Source organism: Trichomycterus rosablanca, chromosome 6 (assembly GCF_030014385.1).
Source record: "Trichomycterus rosablanca isolate fTriRos1 chromosome 6, fTriRos1.hap1, whole genome shotgun sequence".
NCBI classification, from domain to species: domain Eukaryota; kingdom Metazoa; phylum Chordata; class Actinopteri; order Siluriformes; family Trichomycteridae; genus Trichomycterus; species Trichomycterus rosablanca.
The window spans coordinates 28,623,984-28,644,069 of NC_085993.1; the positions used below are offsets into that span (position 1 = coordinate 28,623,984).

The window sequence follows — 20,086 nt, forward strand, 5'->3', positions numbered from 1 at the left end:
ATATACCAACCAAGAATGGACAATGTTATAATATAATAGTAACTAACAATTAGCATCCTTAGTTCCAAAACATGATTAAAAAGTGTAATTAATACAACCTCAGAAAAAGTTGCAACAGTATAAAAAAATGCAATTAAAAAACTGTGTTTATTACATTTACATTTATTTCATTGTAGACATTATGAACCCAAGATATTTCAAGTTTTTTCTGGCCATTTTAATTTCATTTGTTAATATACATCTATTTCTGCATTTCAGGTCTGGTTGGTCCTTTTCATCTTTGGTCTGGAACACATGGTGTCCTTTTCTTCCAAAAAAGATCTGGAATACTGATTTGTCTGACCACAATACACTTTACACTGTGTGATGTTCCATCCCAGATGCCACCAAGTCCAGAGAACTTGACGCCGGAAATGGTAAATATAAAAGTTTTAAGTGCCATTTGTGAATGTAACTCCATATTGTAGTGCTTGACAAAGGTTTGCCAAAGTGACCTCTTGACCATGTAGTTATATCAGCTATTGATGAATAATGGTTCTGTGATGGAGATCACAGGTGTTCAGCTTGACCTGCGCCCTTGACCTTTACGCACTAAAATTCATCCAGATTCCTTGAATTGTTTAATGATATTATATACTCTAGAAGTAGAAATATTCAAATCCCTTCCCATTTTTCTTTTTGAAAGATTGTTTTTAAACATTTCAATAATATTCCTACATGTGCTCACAAACTGCTCATCTTTGCCTCTTAAAGATGTGCATTCTGCTTGTCTACCAAACCATGATTACAATCACCTGTTTGGAATCACATCATTATTTATTTTTTTCATCTCATTACCAGCCCTAAATTGCCACCGTTCCAACGTTTATGGAATGTGTTGCAGGCCTGAAATGAATAGATGTATATTAACAAATGAAATGAAGTTGACCAGAAAAAACATGAAATGTCTTTGGTTCATCCGGTCTGCAATCAAATTAAAGTCAAAGTAAATGTAAGAAAGACTTTAATTTTTTGAAATTGCATTTTCCATACTGTTCCAATTTTCTCTGATTTTGTGGTTATTGGTCAATCACACTACTGTGCCAGCACTTTATTCATAAATATATTATCACATACTTTTGGCCATATAGTATACACAAACACACAGCCAATACACTGTTTATCAGTGAGAGATTCAGTGCTTTTCAGACCCGAAGGCAAGATTGGGTTGTACTAGAATATTTTTATTTTTATTTATTCACCTTTGATAAAAGCAGATCAGGGTCACTGTGTATCCTGAGTTCACCTGTACACACTGAACGTCTAGCAAAAATACCCTGGACAAGGCGCTATTCCATCACCCCACCTCTAAAAACAGTACAGACAAGCATTAGCTGGCTGCCAGTCTAAAATTAGTTTTTCCTGCCAAATGTTGAGTCAGCCTGTTACTGGTTTGAACTGGGTGGTGCTGGTTTATGCTGAGTTGCTGTGGTCCTAACAATTTAGGTTAGCTGGGTCTTTTAACTATAGCAATAATATAGTTCAGCCACTATTTGTGTTGTTCTGAACTTCATTCCGAGTTTATTTTAGTTTTGGTGGTCAGTGACCAGCATTTGTTAAGTTAAGAAAAATTTCATGACTGTAACAGACTGTGATATTATGCTGATTATGATGTTTTACTGGTGAAGGTCACTTGCCAGCATCTGTTAAGTTTTTATAATGCCTCGTCCACCCCTTTTCCTTCATACATTAGCATCGCTGGGGATGCAAATTTAGGATCCCAGCGCTCGCGGGCTAACTCAATTTACAGCTGCGCCACTCAAGTACCACCAACTTAAGTGTATTTTGTAAATATAAACAAATTTTGAAAAGAAATTGGGACAGAGGCATGTTTACCATTGTGTTAAGTTACATTTCCTATTAATTATGCTTTTATTCAAGTTAAAATTTATTTATACAGTGGTACCTTGTAACTCAACGTCACCTAAACTCAATTTTTGACGCTCAAAAAAAAGCTTAACTTGATTTGTTGTATTATTACTCTTCATAAGTTCTCATCACTAGTAAAATTCCTCACTTGTTTTAGTACAATAAGTCACGTTAAGCTTTGTGCACCGGCACAGCCAGCGCAAAAGCTATTGTGCCGCTTCTCATGTGAATGCGCCTTTACTGAATGGAATACGATATTTCAAGATCAAGCATCTCCACGAGTAAGAAGCGTTTTATTGTGTTTAACTGTTTTTTCAATTGTATTTCAGTGTTTTTTTAATATTATATTTGTGCTATTTTTAGTGTATGTGTCAAAAACAAACACATTATTTTACATTAGCCTAAAATATATGCAGTTCTACAGGACCATGGAACGCATTAACAGGCATAGGGTATGTGTAAAAGTATGTGGACCCCTTTTTAATTTTTCGGTCAAGGTGTTTCAACAACATCCATTGCATTTTAAAGAAAGAGATCTAGGGTTGCTCTTTACCAACAGTAGGGGGTTCGTCCAGGATTGTATGGATGTATGAAAATATCAGATGCTTTTCCAACTTGGCATAAAGCTCACTTTCATTTTTATAATACTCTTAGGTATTGCCTGATTTATCTTTTTTAACTGAATGCTTAGACTTGAGATTTACATGAGTTTTAATATGAACTTACATTTTTATATCAGAAATTTATTAAAAGTCAAACAAAAATACATTTTTGACGCGAGTTTTTATTTAATTATACTAAATTCAAAATACTGTATATCTGGCAGAAGGGCACTTAAATTTTGATCAGGTTTTGTGTGTTTCCAAAGCTTTACTGCTAAATATAAAATTAGATGAAATGTAAATAGAGAATTTAATTGAGTGTGAACTCCTGGATAAATAAGATGGGACGTGTTTATCACGGTTCATGGGCTGACAGTAAGATTTGGGAAATTAGAGAGTAAGAAGTTAAGATAGGTTGCCATCTACTGGTGGTTCTTTTACGAAAGGTCTTATACAGAACAATATAAAATTGGGTAAAATTTTTTGGTCTTACTGGTCTAAAATACATAATCCAGTTGATGAACTTTCCATCAGAAGTTCTAATTTACCAGAAATATAATAAATAACTCTCACGTCCTATTTATATGTGACCTGCTTGACCTTTTTCAGCAGCAAAATTTTTTGGAACATCAATAGCTCTCATACCACTCCTGTATGGACATATGGTCCAAGGCACACACACACATGCCTGGTAATTTAAGCCTCTTAACACTAATGCATGTGTTGCTGAGTGTTCACTAAACACTACACATCCCCACACAACACCCTGAGGAATTTTCTTACCGGTGAATAATGTTGAAGGAGAATGTGATTATATTAGTTTATATTAGAGTTTTAGTGAAGACAGTGCATTAACATTAATATACTGTAATATACACGTACAATGGCAGATGTGGTGGGTATGTGGGAAGTGTCTCTGAGTGATGGGATTTACCAAATTGAATTTGAACATGGAACCACAACGGGAAAGCGTGTCATTTATATCAATAAAAAGGTGAGCTGAAATTTGCAGTAACAGCACATATTTACTCAAATTAAAACTGTACATACACTTACATACAAAAACATATGTATGGTGTGGCAGTAAAATGACTAAAACACATACTGTACTTCTTTGTCAAGAAAAACATTATGAATTTAAATCTACATTATCATAAGATTATTGTGTGTTAAAAAACAAAATAAAATCATTTGGGTAATATACAAAAATATAATATACATTAATTAACTTAAATTATCAATTTGGTGTGATGTCATTCTTAATATCATTTAACTAATTAATCATTGAGTTATTCTATAATTATTGAATATGTAATATTATAACATATATAACCAGTTATATAAGTCAGATGCCACTTCAGCATATTTCAAAACTAATTCCTTAACCAAGCTTTGTTTGACTTAAAAGCACAATTAAAAGTTTTCATACACTTGTAATGGACATGGATGCCAGGGATATGTATCTTAGCATAAGCATGACAGTTTGGTTTTCCACTTGAACCTGAACCCACCCAGCAAAAAGACCAACGTTCCACTTTGTATTTACAGACAACTGTTTATGCAGATGGTCTTAGGACATGAAATAGCTTTGAACTGGCTTCAAATGACACTTCTGACATTTCTAGCTTTTAAAGACTTTTAATGTGTGTCTTAGTCTAATGTGTGCAGTCCAAAATGTCACCAACACCGATCAGCCATAACATTAAAACCACCGTTTCTACACTCACTGTCCATTTTATCAGCTCCACTTACCATATAGAAGCACTTTGTAGTTCTACAATTACTGACTGTAGTCCATCTATTTCTCTACATACTTTTTTTAGCCTGCTTTCACCCTGTTCGTCAATGGTCAGGACCCCCACAGGACCATACAAAGTAGGTATTATTTAGGTGATGGATCATTCTCAGCACTGCAGTGACAATGACGTGGTGGTGTGTTAGTGTGTGTTGTGCTGGTATGAGTGGATATGACACAGCAGCGCTGCTAGAGTTTTTAAATACCATGTCCACTCACTGTCCACTCTATTAGACACTTCTACCTAGTTGGTCCACCTTGTAGATGTAAAGTCAGAGATGATCGATTGCTGCTGTTTGAGTTGGTCATCTCTGAGATCTTCATAAGTGGTCACAGGACGCTGCCCACAGGGCACTGTTGGCTGGATATTTTTGGTTGGTGGCCTATTCTCAGTCCAGCAGGGACAGTGAGGTGTTTAAAAACTCCAGCAGCATTGCTGTGTCTTATCCACTCATACCAGCACAACACACACTAACACACCACCACCATGTCAGTGTCACTGCAGTGCTGAGAATGATCCACCACCTAAATAATACCTACTCTGTGGTGGTCCTGGGAGAGTCCTGACCATTAAAGAACAGCATGAAATGGGGCTAACAAAGCATCCAGAGAAACAGATGAACTACAGTCAGTAATTGTAGAACTCCAAAGTGCTTCTATATGGTAAGTGGCGCTGATAAAATGGACAGTGAGTGTAGAAACAAGGAGGTGGTTTTAATGTTATGGTTCATAGACACTAACTAGCACATAGGAAGCCATGATACGTCAAATTACATTATAGAACTTTTATGCCACCAAATTAATATTCTGCAATATAATATTTTTCATTTGCCAGCAAGTCATATTTTCAGAAAACTCAAATAATTAAATAATCAACAAATATAACTTGAACTCATATTTGGACTAGGAAATGTGAGAAATAAGAAACAGATGGAAAAAATTTAAATCCCAAGTTATAGTGCCTAGCCTATGTTAACTCATATAACTTTTATTATGGTTATTAATGCTATAATATGTGATACATTACATGGCAAAATATTCTTTAAATCCCTATTAAATTGTATTGTTTTTTGAAAAAATTAGTAAAGTACATGAGCTCACACATCCTCTGAGCTAAATCTAATAAAATTGTCTGTTAATTTTATTTTGAAGGAGGTCCTCAGAAGAGACTGGATGTTTAAACTGGTTGGCAAAGAGACATTTCCGGTTGGATGTACAGGAACTAAAGCTACTATAAATATTGAAGCACTTACTGGCCTTTCCTATGAGTATACTCTGGAAATCAATGGAAAAAGCTTTCAAACATTTATGGACAACTGGGCCAAAACAACCAAGACTTGGCTGCTGAAACTAGATGGTGCTGACTGCAGAATAGTGCTGGGTAAGAAAGAAAAAGTAATGAAGCAGAGAAATTGCCTTTGGGAACATGCATTTGGTACAAATCGTTAGTACCTAATGTTCTATGCCTTTCACAGGATGTTATTTTCTTTAAGAAACACATTATCTTTAAGTACACTTAAATTAAAACCATATGATAAGTCTATACCTATTTGAGTTTTTAGAGATTATTTGAAACTACTAGCATGTGTTATTGATTCCTAGTCAGAAGCCTGTTGTTTTGCCCACTATGTATGTAGAAGGAATTTAGGGCAGAAGAGAACCTTCATGGCTCTCTAGGTCCTCAGAAAGGGAAAGGAGTGTGGTAGAGGGTGTGGCTGTCCGTGCACAGCCCTGTACTGCACTGCACTCGCCAAGTGTAGGTGATAAGATGTTCGATTGCTGTGCAGGGAGCAGCATTAGTGAGAGGATGATTGATGGGCAGAAATTGGAGGCGCTAAAGTGGGGAGAAAAAGGGAAAAAAACTAAATAAAAAATAAAAAGTCCTAAATTCATGAAAGTTTTTGTTTTAATAATTAACATTTCAATGATTCAAAAACACTAAAAGTTTAGAAATCACTAACATTTTAAGTCTGCTATGCTATACATGTCATGACTTGATTTATTCTGTATCTCTGTTGCTTGGTTTGCATGAATTCACAAACACCAACTGGTTTAAATTATTCTGTTTTTCTATGTTCTCAGAAAAAGATACCATGGATGTCTGGTGTAATGGCCAAAAGATGGAAATCACGGTAGGTTTATGGTTTAGGATGCAGTATGTTAAAAAGATTTCATGCATTTGTCTCAGTAATAATGATCTGCTGCAAAAAAAAAAATATTAAGACACTTTAGTGTCTATATATGATATAATTGTGTCGTGCGTTTTTATTTTTATTGTATTTACATGAGTTACTTCATTTCTATCTGTAAAAACAGGGCGAGTTTGCAGATGAAGGCACTGAGACTCACTTTGTTGTATGGAATCATGAGTGTTGCATAAAAGCTACTAGCAGTGGAAAGAAAAGAAATGGAGTAGTCCACTCTCTGCTAATAGATGGGACAAAAGTTACTGATGCCATTAAATGAAGAGGATGGAACTACAAATAACTGAGTATTAAAGTAATACTCCAACATCATTTTTATGTGCATCTGCATTGTACGGGTGATTAGCACAAACAAATATTTTACACATTTCCCTACTAAGAGAAAAATAGGACTAAAGGAAAAAGGACCATCCAGACTGTTATCAGTGAAAGGTGCAAAAGCCAATATCTGTGGTAGCACTATTGACGCACAGGTATAATGCAACGTCTTCCCTGAAAAGTCTGTGGTTGTTTAAGCAAGACAACACCAGGCCTCATTCAGCACACACTGCAGTAGCATGGCTTTGAAGAGACAGAGTGTCTGTGCTTAAATGGCCTGTCTGTAGTTAAATCTGTTTCCAATAGAAAGTGTGTGGCACATCATGAAGAGAAGAATCAGGCAATTGACAAAGACTTTTGAGCAGCTGAGGTCCTGTATGAAGCAACATTGGGCAAACATTTTACTTGCTTGCACTTTATGTAACACAGTGGTGAAGATGCCTCTGTCCCAATTTTTATGAGTGGGAATTTGTATATATGAACAAATTCTAAATGTGTTTATATTTACAAAATACACTTGGGCATTAAGGTCTTTAGAGATGATTTGTTCCTACTTTTGTCAATTAAATAAAAGTTTCAGGATAATTAACAATTTGCAGATTCTTGTTTTTATTGCATTTTACAGAATGTCCTTACTTTTCCTGAAATTAGGTGTGTGTTAAACATGCAATTATAGTGGATTGGCACTAGGTGTCAGTGAGTAGGTGAACTAATAAGTGAGCGTGTGTGCCCTGCCATGTCCAAGGTGTTCTCCTGCCTTGAACCCAGTGTTGCAAGGTCATGCCAGACCCACCACGAAAAGAATTAAGCGGTTCAAAAAATGAATGAATAAAACATTTAAATATTATATGTCTGGAAATTAAATACGTTAAGGTTAATTGAGTCAATATGAAGAAAACATCCAATTTTAATTAATTTAAAATTCAGTTCCCAGGCAGACACAGCCTCTGTGGCACTAGCAATCCTTGATTCTTAAACCTTGGCCCTTAAACCTGCAAAAAAGAACACTCCAGCCTAGTTGTCTGGCAAATCCTTCCAGCAAATGTATTACTTTACTCAAGAATCATGTTTGCTGTTAAGGATTTAAGCTCCTACTTTAGTTCTATACAATTGATTCAGATATTTGACTTTTTGTGCACTTGATTGTGCTGTTGATTTGATTTTGAATAGACATACACTATAATAGACAAAAGTATTGGGACACTCTTCTAATTGTTGAATTAATGTGTTTCAGCCACAACAATTGCTAACAGGTGTAATAAATCAGTTATATAAAGAAAATTAAATGTGTTCAACTTTGCAGCAACGGTTTAGTAAAGGCCCTTTTCTGTTCCAGTATTACTATGCCCCAGTGCACAAAGCAAGGTATATACAGACATAAACAAAAGCTTAGTTTAAAGAAACTGCGGTGGCCTGGAGAGAGCCTTGACCTCAGCACTGAACACTGAACAGTTTTGGAATGAACTGAAATTTCAGTTGAGGCTTTCTTGACCAACATCAGTGCCCACTTCCCACAGACATACTTCAAAGTCCTGTGAGAAACCTTCTCAGAGCAGTGGCTGTTGTTATATTTGAAAAAAAAAAAATCACATAGAAGTCACTTTATTTTAATACCATTTGTTTTAATGGGATATCCAACAAGTTAATGGCTCAATTTTACCCATCAATCTATTTCAGTTTTTGAAATTTTAATTCATTTTTTAAAAACTCTAAAAAATGTCATTCACTTTGTCCCTGTGGATAAAAATAGGAATTGTATCCATTCACAATTTGCACTTAATTGCAATTTAAAACAGTTTAGGATAAAAACTGTGAGCAGAATAACACTTTTGATTTCTGTACTGTATTGCTGATATTAGTCTGTAACATTTTAACTAAAATACCTTGATCCACTGTCTGTTCTTTTACCAAGGCATTTCTGTTTACATCTGTGGTATTTAAGCACACTAGGATTTTTGGACATACAGTGGTACCTTGAAACTCAGCTTCAATTGGTTATGGGAGTGGCGTTTAGTTCAAAAGGCATTGAGTTTCAGGGTATTTTTTCCCCATAAGGATGTATGGGAAACCTGTTAATGCGTTCCATGGTCCTATGGGCATATATTTTAGGCTTATGTAAAATAATGGGGTTGTTTTTGACACTTATACACTAAAAATAACACAAATATAATATAAAAACACTAAAAGAAAAAGCTGATTCTAACAATTTCTTAGAACCCTGAGCTGTAACACAAGTTTAAAAGTGAAACAGTAAGGGAAATCCAGCTAAACACAGATACATGTGGAGCTTTTAGAGTGGATTAGATGGTTATCCCACACAAATGTGGATTCATCTCATATGCACACTTTGGTGACGTGTTACTGCACTGCTTAAGCCGAACACTGAACAAAGCGACTGTTCATTGTTCATTTGAAATTAAATAAATAATAATAAAAATAAAAAAACTGAACATGTTGAGTTTAAGGAAAACGTTGAGTTTAAGGGTACAAATTTCTCGACGAAGGGGGTTGAGTTTCAAAGATTTTGAGTTCAGGGGACATTGAGTTACAAGGTACCACTGTACATTTTAAGATGGATTAACTACACTTTTTTAGCCTTTTTAAAATGTCTTTTAGGTTGTCAGCCAGGGTGTGATGTCACATTTCTAAGCCTTACCGAGGTTTTATTTTTGACAAACACAGTGTTTCATTTCTTCTTATACATATTCATAGACTTAAAGATATGTTTAATTTAATTTTTAATGTGTCAACGGTATGTATGGTGCAAACCAAATAAAATGGGGAAAGAGGGTCATCTCTAGTGGACTGGTCCAGCTTCTGAAGAGTTATTTGAGTTTCGTGAAGCCTGGGGGTAATGTAAAATCAGTCATTGTTGCTTTTAAATGGAATAAGCAGAAAAGTGTGATAACAGACATATTCGTCGCATACTTTAGCATCAAAACAAAATTGTTTCTCATGGGAAATATTTTAGACAGCTTATGTTGAAGATATAAATTGGAGGATGGCCTGGTTGTTGCCACAAAAGTTTTGTATTCCTAATAAAGCTAAGGAAATTCATTTAAATTTTGGGCATTTAGCAGACGCCTTTATAAAAAGAGACTGACATTACAGTATACAGTCTGAGCAATTGAGGGTTAAGGGCCTTGCTCAAGGACCCAACAGCAGCAACCTGGCAGTGGTGGGGCTTGAACCAGCAACCTTCTGGTTACTAGTCCAGTATCTTAACCACTAGGCTATGGCTTGCCTAGTGGTTAGTTAATCCACATAGTTATACAAAATATATCCAGTTAATTCAATGATTTCTAAATTTGTTCATGTTAAGGGCTCTTGTACCTTTTGTTGAGATGCCGAAGAGACCATTATTCATTTATTTTTTTCAATGCAAGATAAATAGATTTTGGTTGGATTTAAAAGATCATTTGTTTAAACCAATTCAAGTTTCACATTTTTGGAAGCTTAAAGATATAATATGCTACTATAATAACGATTCCAAAAGACATATAGAATATATTGTTAATTATTTTATTCTATATGCCAATTTTGAATTTTCTACAATTACCCTGATTACGTCCTCTATACTGATTCGACCCTTCATCGCTGACTGAGGACGCCTCTCAACTGACAAAACCCCAACTCTGGTGTGCTAGCGTACTTTACTGCTGTGCCACCTGAGCTCTATATGCCAATTTTTTTTTTATAAAGTAAAGTTTTTAGGCTCCAGACCAACATTACACTTGTTTTTTGTGGAATTTAATTTGCTTTTGCAATCTTTAAAACTCATCCAAAATAAAAAAAGGATTAGGATTATAGATTACTTTGATCGTTATTTTAGGAAGGGATGTTGAAGGTTGGTTGGCTTTCCTTTTTTTGTGTGCTGCCCCATAAGTTTGCTTAATAATAGTATATGGTGTCTTGTATTTTGTTGTGCTGTTACTCTACCCTGATTAATACTGTATATGTTCATTGTTAATTTGAAATTTAATAAAATAAAGTAGGCAAAAATGTGAGAAGTTATAAGCGCAAGGTTAACGGACTTGTGTAACTATACAGACATCCCAAGCTGCAAAAACTCACTTCAGGGAGGTACCCCCGGACCTCGACCCCGAACCCCCAAGCCCAAAAAAAAAAAAAACTCTCGCTAACACCAAAGGATATGGGTGATAACAGAACTTTTAGGAGCTGCTAACTGAGCTACTAAGCTAACTGTTTGCGTCACAAACACATTAATGTGTACTACATAGTGCACTAGATAGTGTGAAAGATAATAGATTTATGTTCCCTACATAGTGCACTAGATTGTATATTAGAAAAGAATTTATGTTCCATATTTAGTGCACTAGATAGTGTACTAGATAGTAGACTTATGTTTCTTACATAATGCTTTAGGTAGCGTATTAGTTAACGGATTTATGTTCCCTACATAGTGCACTAGATAGCATTTTAGATATGAATTTATGTTCCCTACGTAGTGCACTAGATAGTGAATTAGACAATTGGTTTATGTTCCCTACACAGTGCACTAAATTGTATATCAGATCACGGATTTATGTTCCCTACATAGTGCACTAGATAGTGTATTAGATAACGCATTCATGTTCACTACATAGTGCACTAGAAAGTGTAACTAGATGATGATTTGTGTTCCTTACATAGTGCACTAGATAGTGTATTACATAATTAATTATGTTCCCTACATAGTGCACTAAATTGTATATCAGATAACGGATTTATGTTCCCTACATAGTGCACTAGACAGTATATTAGACAATTGATTTATGTTCCCTACACAGTGCGCTAGATTGTATATCAGATAACGGATTTAATACACGATTTAATAAAGTCTGTGTCGCCTGCGCGCGTGTGTTTGTGCTCTTGGCCGCTCGTTCTAGATTCTGGAAGATTTTATCTGACTTGCGGGCATCAGGGAGCCGCTATGTATATGCGGGAGGCTTCCGGAACTTCCGGGAGACTTGGAAAAAGTTGTTTTCTGAACTATATAGATACATTGGTAAATTTCCGACAGAAGCAAAATAAGAAGTGTTTTAGATCTATTTAATTGTTAAACCTTTTCAATTTTAGTTGAATTCCAAATGGTATTATTTTTTGTTTATTGTTTTTTTTTTCTCTCTTTTTTTTTTTTTTTTCTCTTTCTCTGTTGAATGATATTGAACTTATGTCTTTTTACTGTATGACTATGTTCGATTGTTATTTACAATAAAAAAATATGTTTATATATATACAGTATATACAGTATATACAAGCGCAAGGTTGGCATCCAACTGCGCAAAGTTGGCGCACGCAGAAGCGTTTAACACGGTAAGGAGAAAAAAGTTGTTTTCTAATATACTGCGCAGAATTGACGCAGCCAGGATGGGAACTAACGCTCAGTAGCATCAACTCGGCGTTTTCCAGTAGGAACTGTCCCAGTGGGCGAGCAGGCGCAGTGCTGTGTGAATGAAGCGAGAGGGACGGGACAGTGCTCAACAGCACAGGGAACTAAAACACTCCAGTCTGTGTTTATAATCCGGACACACTGAGGAACTAATCGGGAGGATAGTATTTGCTATGTTCTTGCTGTTTGATCGGTAAAACCAGTATGTCAGCGGGAGTGAACGAGTGAGCAAGTGGAGATCAGATCGAGGGAGTGACTGGAGTGCGCAGGGAACAGCACACCGACCACAGCAGGCTGGCTAACTGGCTAACGAATTGCACACACAGCTAACCGGTTGCTGCCTTGAGTTGCTTTGCTTCACTTTCACATGTTCTCCGTTTGAACAACCAAACCAAACAATGACAAGATCTGGATCTGGTCATTTACACTCCATTTCACACAGATCGATAGGTTAAAACGGGCCTGTTTTTCTTTATTCCCAACCTGGCTAGCTAGTAGCCCCTTAGCCAGGGATGATAAATACTGATTATTTGCAGGCTGTATAGAAGTAATAGACGATCATTTAAGCGCATTGTCAGTGCTGTTTCTCTGCTCCGGAGGCGGAGGGAGGATATGGCGAAGCTGTACAGATCTATTCGTGTCCATCTGCTCCTCCAGCCTGGATTCTACCTTCCTCTTGGACTTCTGATTTGGGATCTGCTGCTTGGAAACACTCAGAACTAGTTTAGAATAACTCATTCATAATTCATGATCTTGCTTCGTTCCTAATTTTATTTAATCAGCATTCAAATGCGAACAACTGGAGCGTTAACTGTGTCATAATGACTGGGATTGTGACGTACTGCGTGTAATAAAACACTTTGATCTAGCTAGACCACGCCGTGTTGCTATTCCCTACTAGAACAACACGTTCAAGATGAACTATCAACAGCACCTCGCCAATTCAGCGGCGATCAGAGCTGAAATTCAGCGATTCGAATCCGTCCATCCGAACATCTACTCCATCTACGAGCTGCTGGAGCGGGTGGACGAACCTCTGCTGCAGAACCAGATCCGGGAGCATGTCATTGCCATCGAAGGTAAGAACGCGAAGTTTACTATGCATGTGCTAGCGTGATTTGTGCTCAGACCATTGCATTCTGATATTACAGCGATGATCTGTTTCCTCTTCCTAACCTGATCGTGACATTTGGTTAAAGAACCTCTCCTCCAGGACGTGTACATCTACTGCAAATGCATTAGTCATATTAATTGAGTGGTAGTAAAATCAGGGACATGCATCAACAACAAATAAAAGATACCTGCTCTGTGTTCACTTTCTCATCATTCACTTTGTTTTCAATATAATAAGCATGCAGCACACCTACCAATGTAAGTCAGTCTAGTGATTTACATTTCATAAGCTCATTCTTCACTAATGCCATCACGAAGGACGTTTTCATCTACTACCCAGCAAGGGGCTGAGCAGTTTTATTTGACAATCAGGCCAGATGTACAATTGGAATCAGTCATCAATGAATCAGACATCCTTGTACTATCTAATTTTGTTTACACCCACTTCTAGCACACCTGCATGGTTGGATCTTTTGAATAAGTAAACATACAGTACATGACACATCTGATATTAGTCAGTCTAATCTGCTCTGTACACGATGGCTTGATATTTACTCATTATACAAAGGGGCATTCTGAAGGACATTTCCATCTGTTATCCTGAGAGGGGTCGAGCTTTTTCACCTGTCATCAGGTTCAAGCATCTGGCCAGATGTGTATTCCTGGACAGTCATGTGTAAATCATATCCTAGCACTCCTTACGATCCAACCCTCTAACCCGCCTGTGTGATTAAGTCTGTTCCAAGGTTATTTGGGAGGAAGAAATAGATTAGATGCGTCTGAATCTAGTCAGTTGAATGCTCGCTCTCTTGTTACTCTTTTATTACCTTATCAAATTGGTTTGGTTGGTCCTGAGAGATTTATCTACAGCACTCTGGGATTAAACATTTCAGTTTGCTATGATGCTTAATGTGCAAAATCAGAAATAGTTCTCAGGTTTTCTTTCCCCATATAAAACAAATACTGGGGTTAGATGTGTTCAAGATTTAAAAGATTTTTAAGGATCTAAACAGATTTTTATTAATCTGCTGTTTTTTTTCCCACAACCTAAGATTGTGCTCTTGACTTGTGACTTCTTCTCACAAGTATGCTAAAGCCTTTCTAAACATTTAATTGCTCTTTAAGACATGATATTTTGCTCTGTACACAATAACATGAGTTTTTATCACTACACTAATTTCCCAACGTCCTTATGAGCAACGTTCTATGATTCTGCTAGTGGTCGAGCAGTTTTAATTGCCTTTAGGACCCAGCATCCTGTCAGATTATGCATGTCCAATTAGATCTGTATTATTTATCTTAATTTATATTAGGTGTTGCAGCAGTAAAATATCACAACCGGGTGGCATGGTGGCTAAGTGGGTAGTGCTGTCGCCTCACAGCAAGAAGATCCTGGGTTCGATCCCCATGTGGGGCGGTCCGGGTCCCTTCTGTGTGGAGTTTGCATGTTCTCCCCGTGTCTGCATGGGTTTACTCCAGGTGCTCCGGTTTCCTCCCACAGTCCAAAGACATGCAAGTGAGGTGAATTGGAGATACTAAATTGTCCATGACTGTGTTCGATATAACCTTGTGAACTGATGAATCTTGTGTTAATCAGTAACTACCGTCTCTGTCGTGGGTGTAAAACATGATGTTAAAATCCTAATAAAACAAACAAAATATCCTAACCCACCAGGTTTGAATCTCAGCGGAGCTATCGGCTGGTCAGGTGTCTACACTGACACAATTGGCTATGTCTGGGGAGAGGTGGTTGGAGGTTTGCGTCAAGAAGGAAGGACATCCGGCATAAAAACTGTGCTCCTATATGTCCTGTATGCGGACCTGAATGATCTGCTGTGGCGACCTCTAATATAGGAGCAGCTGTAAGAAGGTGCGCTTTTTGCACGCTAAAAATCACAATACCGTATTTTGCAAATGCTTTTCCTATGGACAGAAAATATAACACACCTATGGCTAACAGGTGTATAAAATAAATGATATGCTTCCAACCTAACTGTTTTAGTATGACTGTGCTGCTGCACAAAGTGAGGTACTAAGAGGCATGGGTTATATGGAGAAACTCTTGAAGAAATTGTCTTCATCGAGCCTTGACCTCAATCCTATTAACCACCTTTAACTTAAATTGGAATTGGCTGAGCTTTTTATCCAACATCAGAGCCCAAGCACACAAATGCTCATTTGACTGAATAGGCACACATTTTTACGGACACAGTACAAACGCTTGTGGAAGACTTCCCAGAAGAATGTAGACTGATGTTACAGCTGCAAAGGAAAGACCAATTCAATAATAATGGCTGTGGTTTTTAAATATTATGTCCAATCAGCTTTTTGTCAGGTATTCACATACTTCTGGCTGAATAGTGCATTTCTTTTCAAATGTTGGAAGAGTTTTAACTGCATCTGGGTTTAGGCAGCAGAACGGAAGTGAAATCAGTGACTGTCAGCTCTAAATCAAAGTTCATGTTCACGCCTTCTTACTTACCTGTAGAATCAAATCTGTTCCAAGCTTTGTTTTGTGGAAATGAAAGTTACTTGAAACCTGAGATTGAGCTCTGTACAGGAATGGCTTGATTTTTTAATCTTTCTGTTTTTTATTGCTCTCTTTAATGCCTCATTGTTCAGTATACCATGTTTTGGTTCATGAGTAGCATAGACTTGCCCATTACACTATTAAAGATTCCCTGTGGGAATACAACTGATTCACTTCCTATACATGTGTGTACATCTGTAAAATTCTTTAAATACCAGCAGCTAGACAGATATAAAAACACACCTCCTTACCGCCACCTTAAACCTGTTTAAAGCTTTTAATGGACTATTTTCTCTTTGTGACCTTAAAATCACAATGACTTGATCTTGAAGCACAGCATTTGTCTGTAATTGCCGTTTTGAATGCCATTCGCTGGGGATGAAAATCCTATAGCTTGGAAGTCAGTGAAGGTAATCAGTGATGCTTCTACCGTTGTTCGCTTTTGCACCTTTTGTAAACACTTTTCTACGTTTTAATCTATTCCACACATTGTTTTAAGAAATGCAACTGATGCAGCACATCTGATTTTAGTCAGGTTAGTAATTACTGGTGCCTTATTCAGGATTTTAAATTGTTTCCTGTATAAAATGGTTTAATCTGTATACACAGTTGTTAATGCTTGCCTGATGGCATTCACATGTATTTGAATTAAAGCGTTAACCATGTGAAGGCATACCAATTTCTCTTTACTTTCTTCTAATATATCTATCTATATATATCTATCTATCTATTTATATATACAGTATATATATATATAGATATATTACCCTGGATACCGTGGCTCTTGATACATCACAAAGACTTGCTGTCTTGGTCACAGATGCGCCAACAAGACGTGCACCAACAATTTGTCCTCTTTTGAACTCTGGTATGTCACCCATAATGTTGTGTGCATTGCAATATTTTGAGCAAAACTGTGCTCTTACCCTGCTAATTGAACCTTCACACTCTGCTCTTACTGGTGCAATGTGCAATTAATGAAGATTGGCCACCAGACTGGTCCAATTTAGCCATGAAACCTCCCACACTAAAATGACAGGTGTTTCAGTTTCATTGTCCAACCCCTGTATATCTATCTATCTATCTATCTATCTATCTATCTATCTATCTATCTATCTATCTATCTATCTATCTATCTATCTATCTATCTATATATATATATATATATATATATATATATATATATATATATATATACAGTATATATACAGTAGAGATCAAAATTAGAGAACAATTCATGAACATTTGATTTTTTCAGAAATAATGTAATCTTCATTGCTCAACATTTAAAGGAATATTTGTTGTGGCTACACCATGCTACTAAAACAGTGTTTTCCAAAATAACCAAGGCACTTCAACAAAAAACCTTTATTTTGCGGAAAACGCAATGATCAAAATTAGAGAACAGCAATGACTGAAGCACAGAGAAAGATTGCAACAAAATTTTCTGAAGGTTACAACAGTTAACAATTAGTAGGAAGTGTACAGGCCACTGTTCTGAATTACTTCGGCACATCTGCGGCCGCAGGACATCACTAGTCTTTCACACTGCTCTGGTGTGATTTTGGTCCACTCTTCTTTCAGTCTCTTCCACAGTTCAGTGACTGTAGCAGGTTTCTTGGCCATAACTTTGTCGCCAAGGATTTTCCAGAGGGTTTCTATTGGGTTTATATCAGGACTTAGGCTGGCCATTTCATTATTTCAATGTTTTCCGTTTCAAGGAACTGCTTTACCGGTTTCGCTGTGTGGCAGGGGGCATTGTCCTGCATAAAAATTGCTGGCTGATTGGGTGATGAACGCAGGGAAGGAACCACATGTTGTCGAAGAACATTCTGATAAACATTTGCATTCATTTGCATGTAGCTGTATAAGAGGCCCAACTCCTGCTGCCAAAAACATTCCCCAAACCATGACACTTCCTCCTCCACCTTTCACTGACTTCTTTACACACTTGGGTTCAGTCTTTCCCCAGTTTGACGACAAACATAATGTTTCCCATCAGAACCAAATAAAGTAAACTTGCTTTCATCAGTAAAGTGAACTTTGAACCACTTCTCCTCTGTCCACACAACATGTTCCTCAGCAAAGTTTAGTCTAGCCTTTTGATTCTTTCTGCTAATGAGTGAATTGGTCACTGCAGAGAGGGGGTTTTTCAGTCCAAACGCTCTTAAACGTCGAGACACTGTATGATGAGACAGATGCTTACCATGTTCAGTGCTGAACTGGCGAGCAATTCCAGCTGTGGTGTTGAACCGATTGCCCATTGAGATTCTCTGCATTATCATGTCCTCTCTTGCATTTGTTTTTCATGAACGACCAGCCTTCTTGGGGGACTTGAATGAGTTTGCGACGTTGTAAAGATGCAATATTCTAGAAATCACAGATTTGGAACGACCAACCTTCTTGCTATGGCTGATATGGTCATCCCTTTGGCCTTCATCTGGACAACCTGCTGCCAGAGGGTTTCAGTGACTTTAGAACGGCTCACCATCTTGCAAAGTCAGTAAAAAATGGAAAGTTAGGCTGCCAGTTAAATAGGATTTGTCAGATAATTAAGGAAATTAGCACCAGGTGCCAGATTAACACCAATAACTGGGGGTATCTGAAAGAGTTCTCTAATTTTGATCAGTGTTCTTTTTCAAATATCTCATTTAAGTTTTTTATTCTGTGCTTCAGAATGTATGTAACTCATGAAATATGCTTAAAATACTGCTCTTTTACTCCTGTTTGGATGATTTCAAATAGGACTATGCAGTTACCTTGACATTTAGGAATTTGTCGGTTGTTCTCTAATTTTGATCTCTACTGTATATCCCTTAGTGCATCTGGTGCTATGTGTTCCCCAGGTAAGCAACGCACACGCCCCCGGCCATCCACGTGATGGAAAAGAAGATATGATTCATCAGACCAGGCCACCTTCTTCCATTGCTCCGTGGTCCAGTTCCATGCTCACGTGCCCATTGTTGCCGCTTTCGAAGGTGGACAGGGGTCAGCATGGGCACCCTGACTGGTCTGTGGCTATGCAGCCCCATACGCAACAAACTGCAAACTGTGATGCACTGTGTATTCTGACACCTTTCTGTCAGAACCAGCATTAACTTCTTCGGCAATTTGAGCTACAGTAGCTCGTCTCTTGGGTCGGACCACACGGGCCAGCCTTCTCTCCCCATGTGCAGCAATGAGCCTTGGCCCACAAGAGCTGCAGTTTTGGAGATGCTCTGACCCAATCGTCTGGCCATCACAATTTGGCCCTTATCAAACTCGCTCAAATCCTTACGCTTGCCCACACACACAGACACACAGACACACAGACACACAGACACACACACACACACACACACACACACACACACACACACACACACACATATGCTAACACTATAGATATAACACAATAGATGTATAGATATAACACTATATATGTAACACTATAGATGTATAGATATAACACTATATATGTAACACTATAGATGTATAGATATAACACTATATATGTAACACTATAGATGTATAGATATAACACTATATATGTAACACTATAGATGTATAGATATAACACTATAGATGTATATATGTATAGATATAACACTATAGATGTAACACTATCGATGTGCTTACTTACAGATGTGGATATAACACTATAGATGTGGTTCATGGCCCAGTGGTTGAGCAAGCATGGTTTTACTTACTGGGTAATGTAAAATCAAGGACAGTTATAATGAAATTACATTTTTTGCCCACCTACAATCTGTTCAGTTTTGGGTTAAATGAACAGCTGACTAAAATCACATCTTACTGCAGGCAGTGAATGCTCTTTATGGTGACCCAATCTTGTGCTCTATGCCTTTTTTTCACTTCTAGCTGCTCCTGTATTTTTAGGAGTTGCCACAGTGTATCACTCAGATCCACATACCTGACTTTGGCACAGTTTTTACACCTGATGCCTTTCCTGATGCAACCAAACGTATTTTTCCTGGCTTAGGACCGGCACTGAGAGTGCACTGACAAGTGGATCTACCAATTGCTAGGCTGTTTGGCACCCCTTTCCAGATATGATCAATTATGTCTGTGTAGGCGCCCGATCGGTTGATAGCACAGCTGAGAATTGAACCCCGGATCCTAGAAGGCCCTAAAATTGTGTTCTTTGTACTTACACTTACAAGGTTTAACACTGCATTAACACAAATGTATGACAAACGACAGCTCAGTGATTGTCTATGTAGA

General features: G+C 37.3%; 2 protein-coding genes across 3 annotated transcripts in view; both read left to right on the forward strand.

Moving 5' to 3' along the window:
* The first annotated feature begins 524 nt into the window (after positions 1-524).
* faimb (Fas apoptotic inhibitory molecule b) lies at positions 525-6,771 on the forward strand. 2 transcript variants are annotated; one of them, XM_062996800.1, is made up of 5 exons: positions 525-534; positions 3,401-3,504; positions 5,458-5,686; positions 6,388-6,437; positions 6,622-6,771. In XM_062996800.1, exons 1-5 carry the CDS (start codon positions 525-527, stop codon positions 6,769-6,771), a joined length of 543 nt encoding a protein of 180 aa, XP_062852870.1. The 2 variants fall into 2 exon arrangements, with proteins under 2 accessions (XP_062852870.1, XP_062852869.1); XM_062996799.1 differs by lacking the exon at positions 525-534 and having other exon boundaries at positions 3,394-3,504.
* Positions 6,772-12,291: 5,520 nt separating this feature from the next.
* agap1 (ArfGAP with GTPase domain, ankyrin repeat and PH domain 1) overlaps positions 12,292-20,086 on the forward strand; it is a 286,707-nt gene continuing 278,912 nt past the window's right edge. Inside the window, exon 1 of the mRNA XM_062997658.1 lies at positions 12,292-13,298. Coding sequence (XP_062853728.1) covers positions 13,136-13,298 — 163 coding nt within the window. The 5' untranslated portion in view covers positions 12,292-13,135. The remainder of the gene's footprint in view (positions 13,299-20,086) is intronic.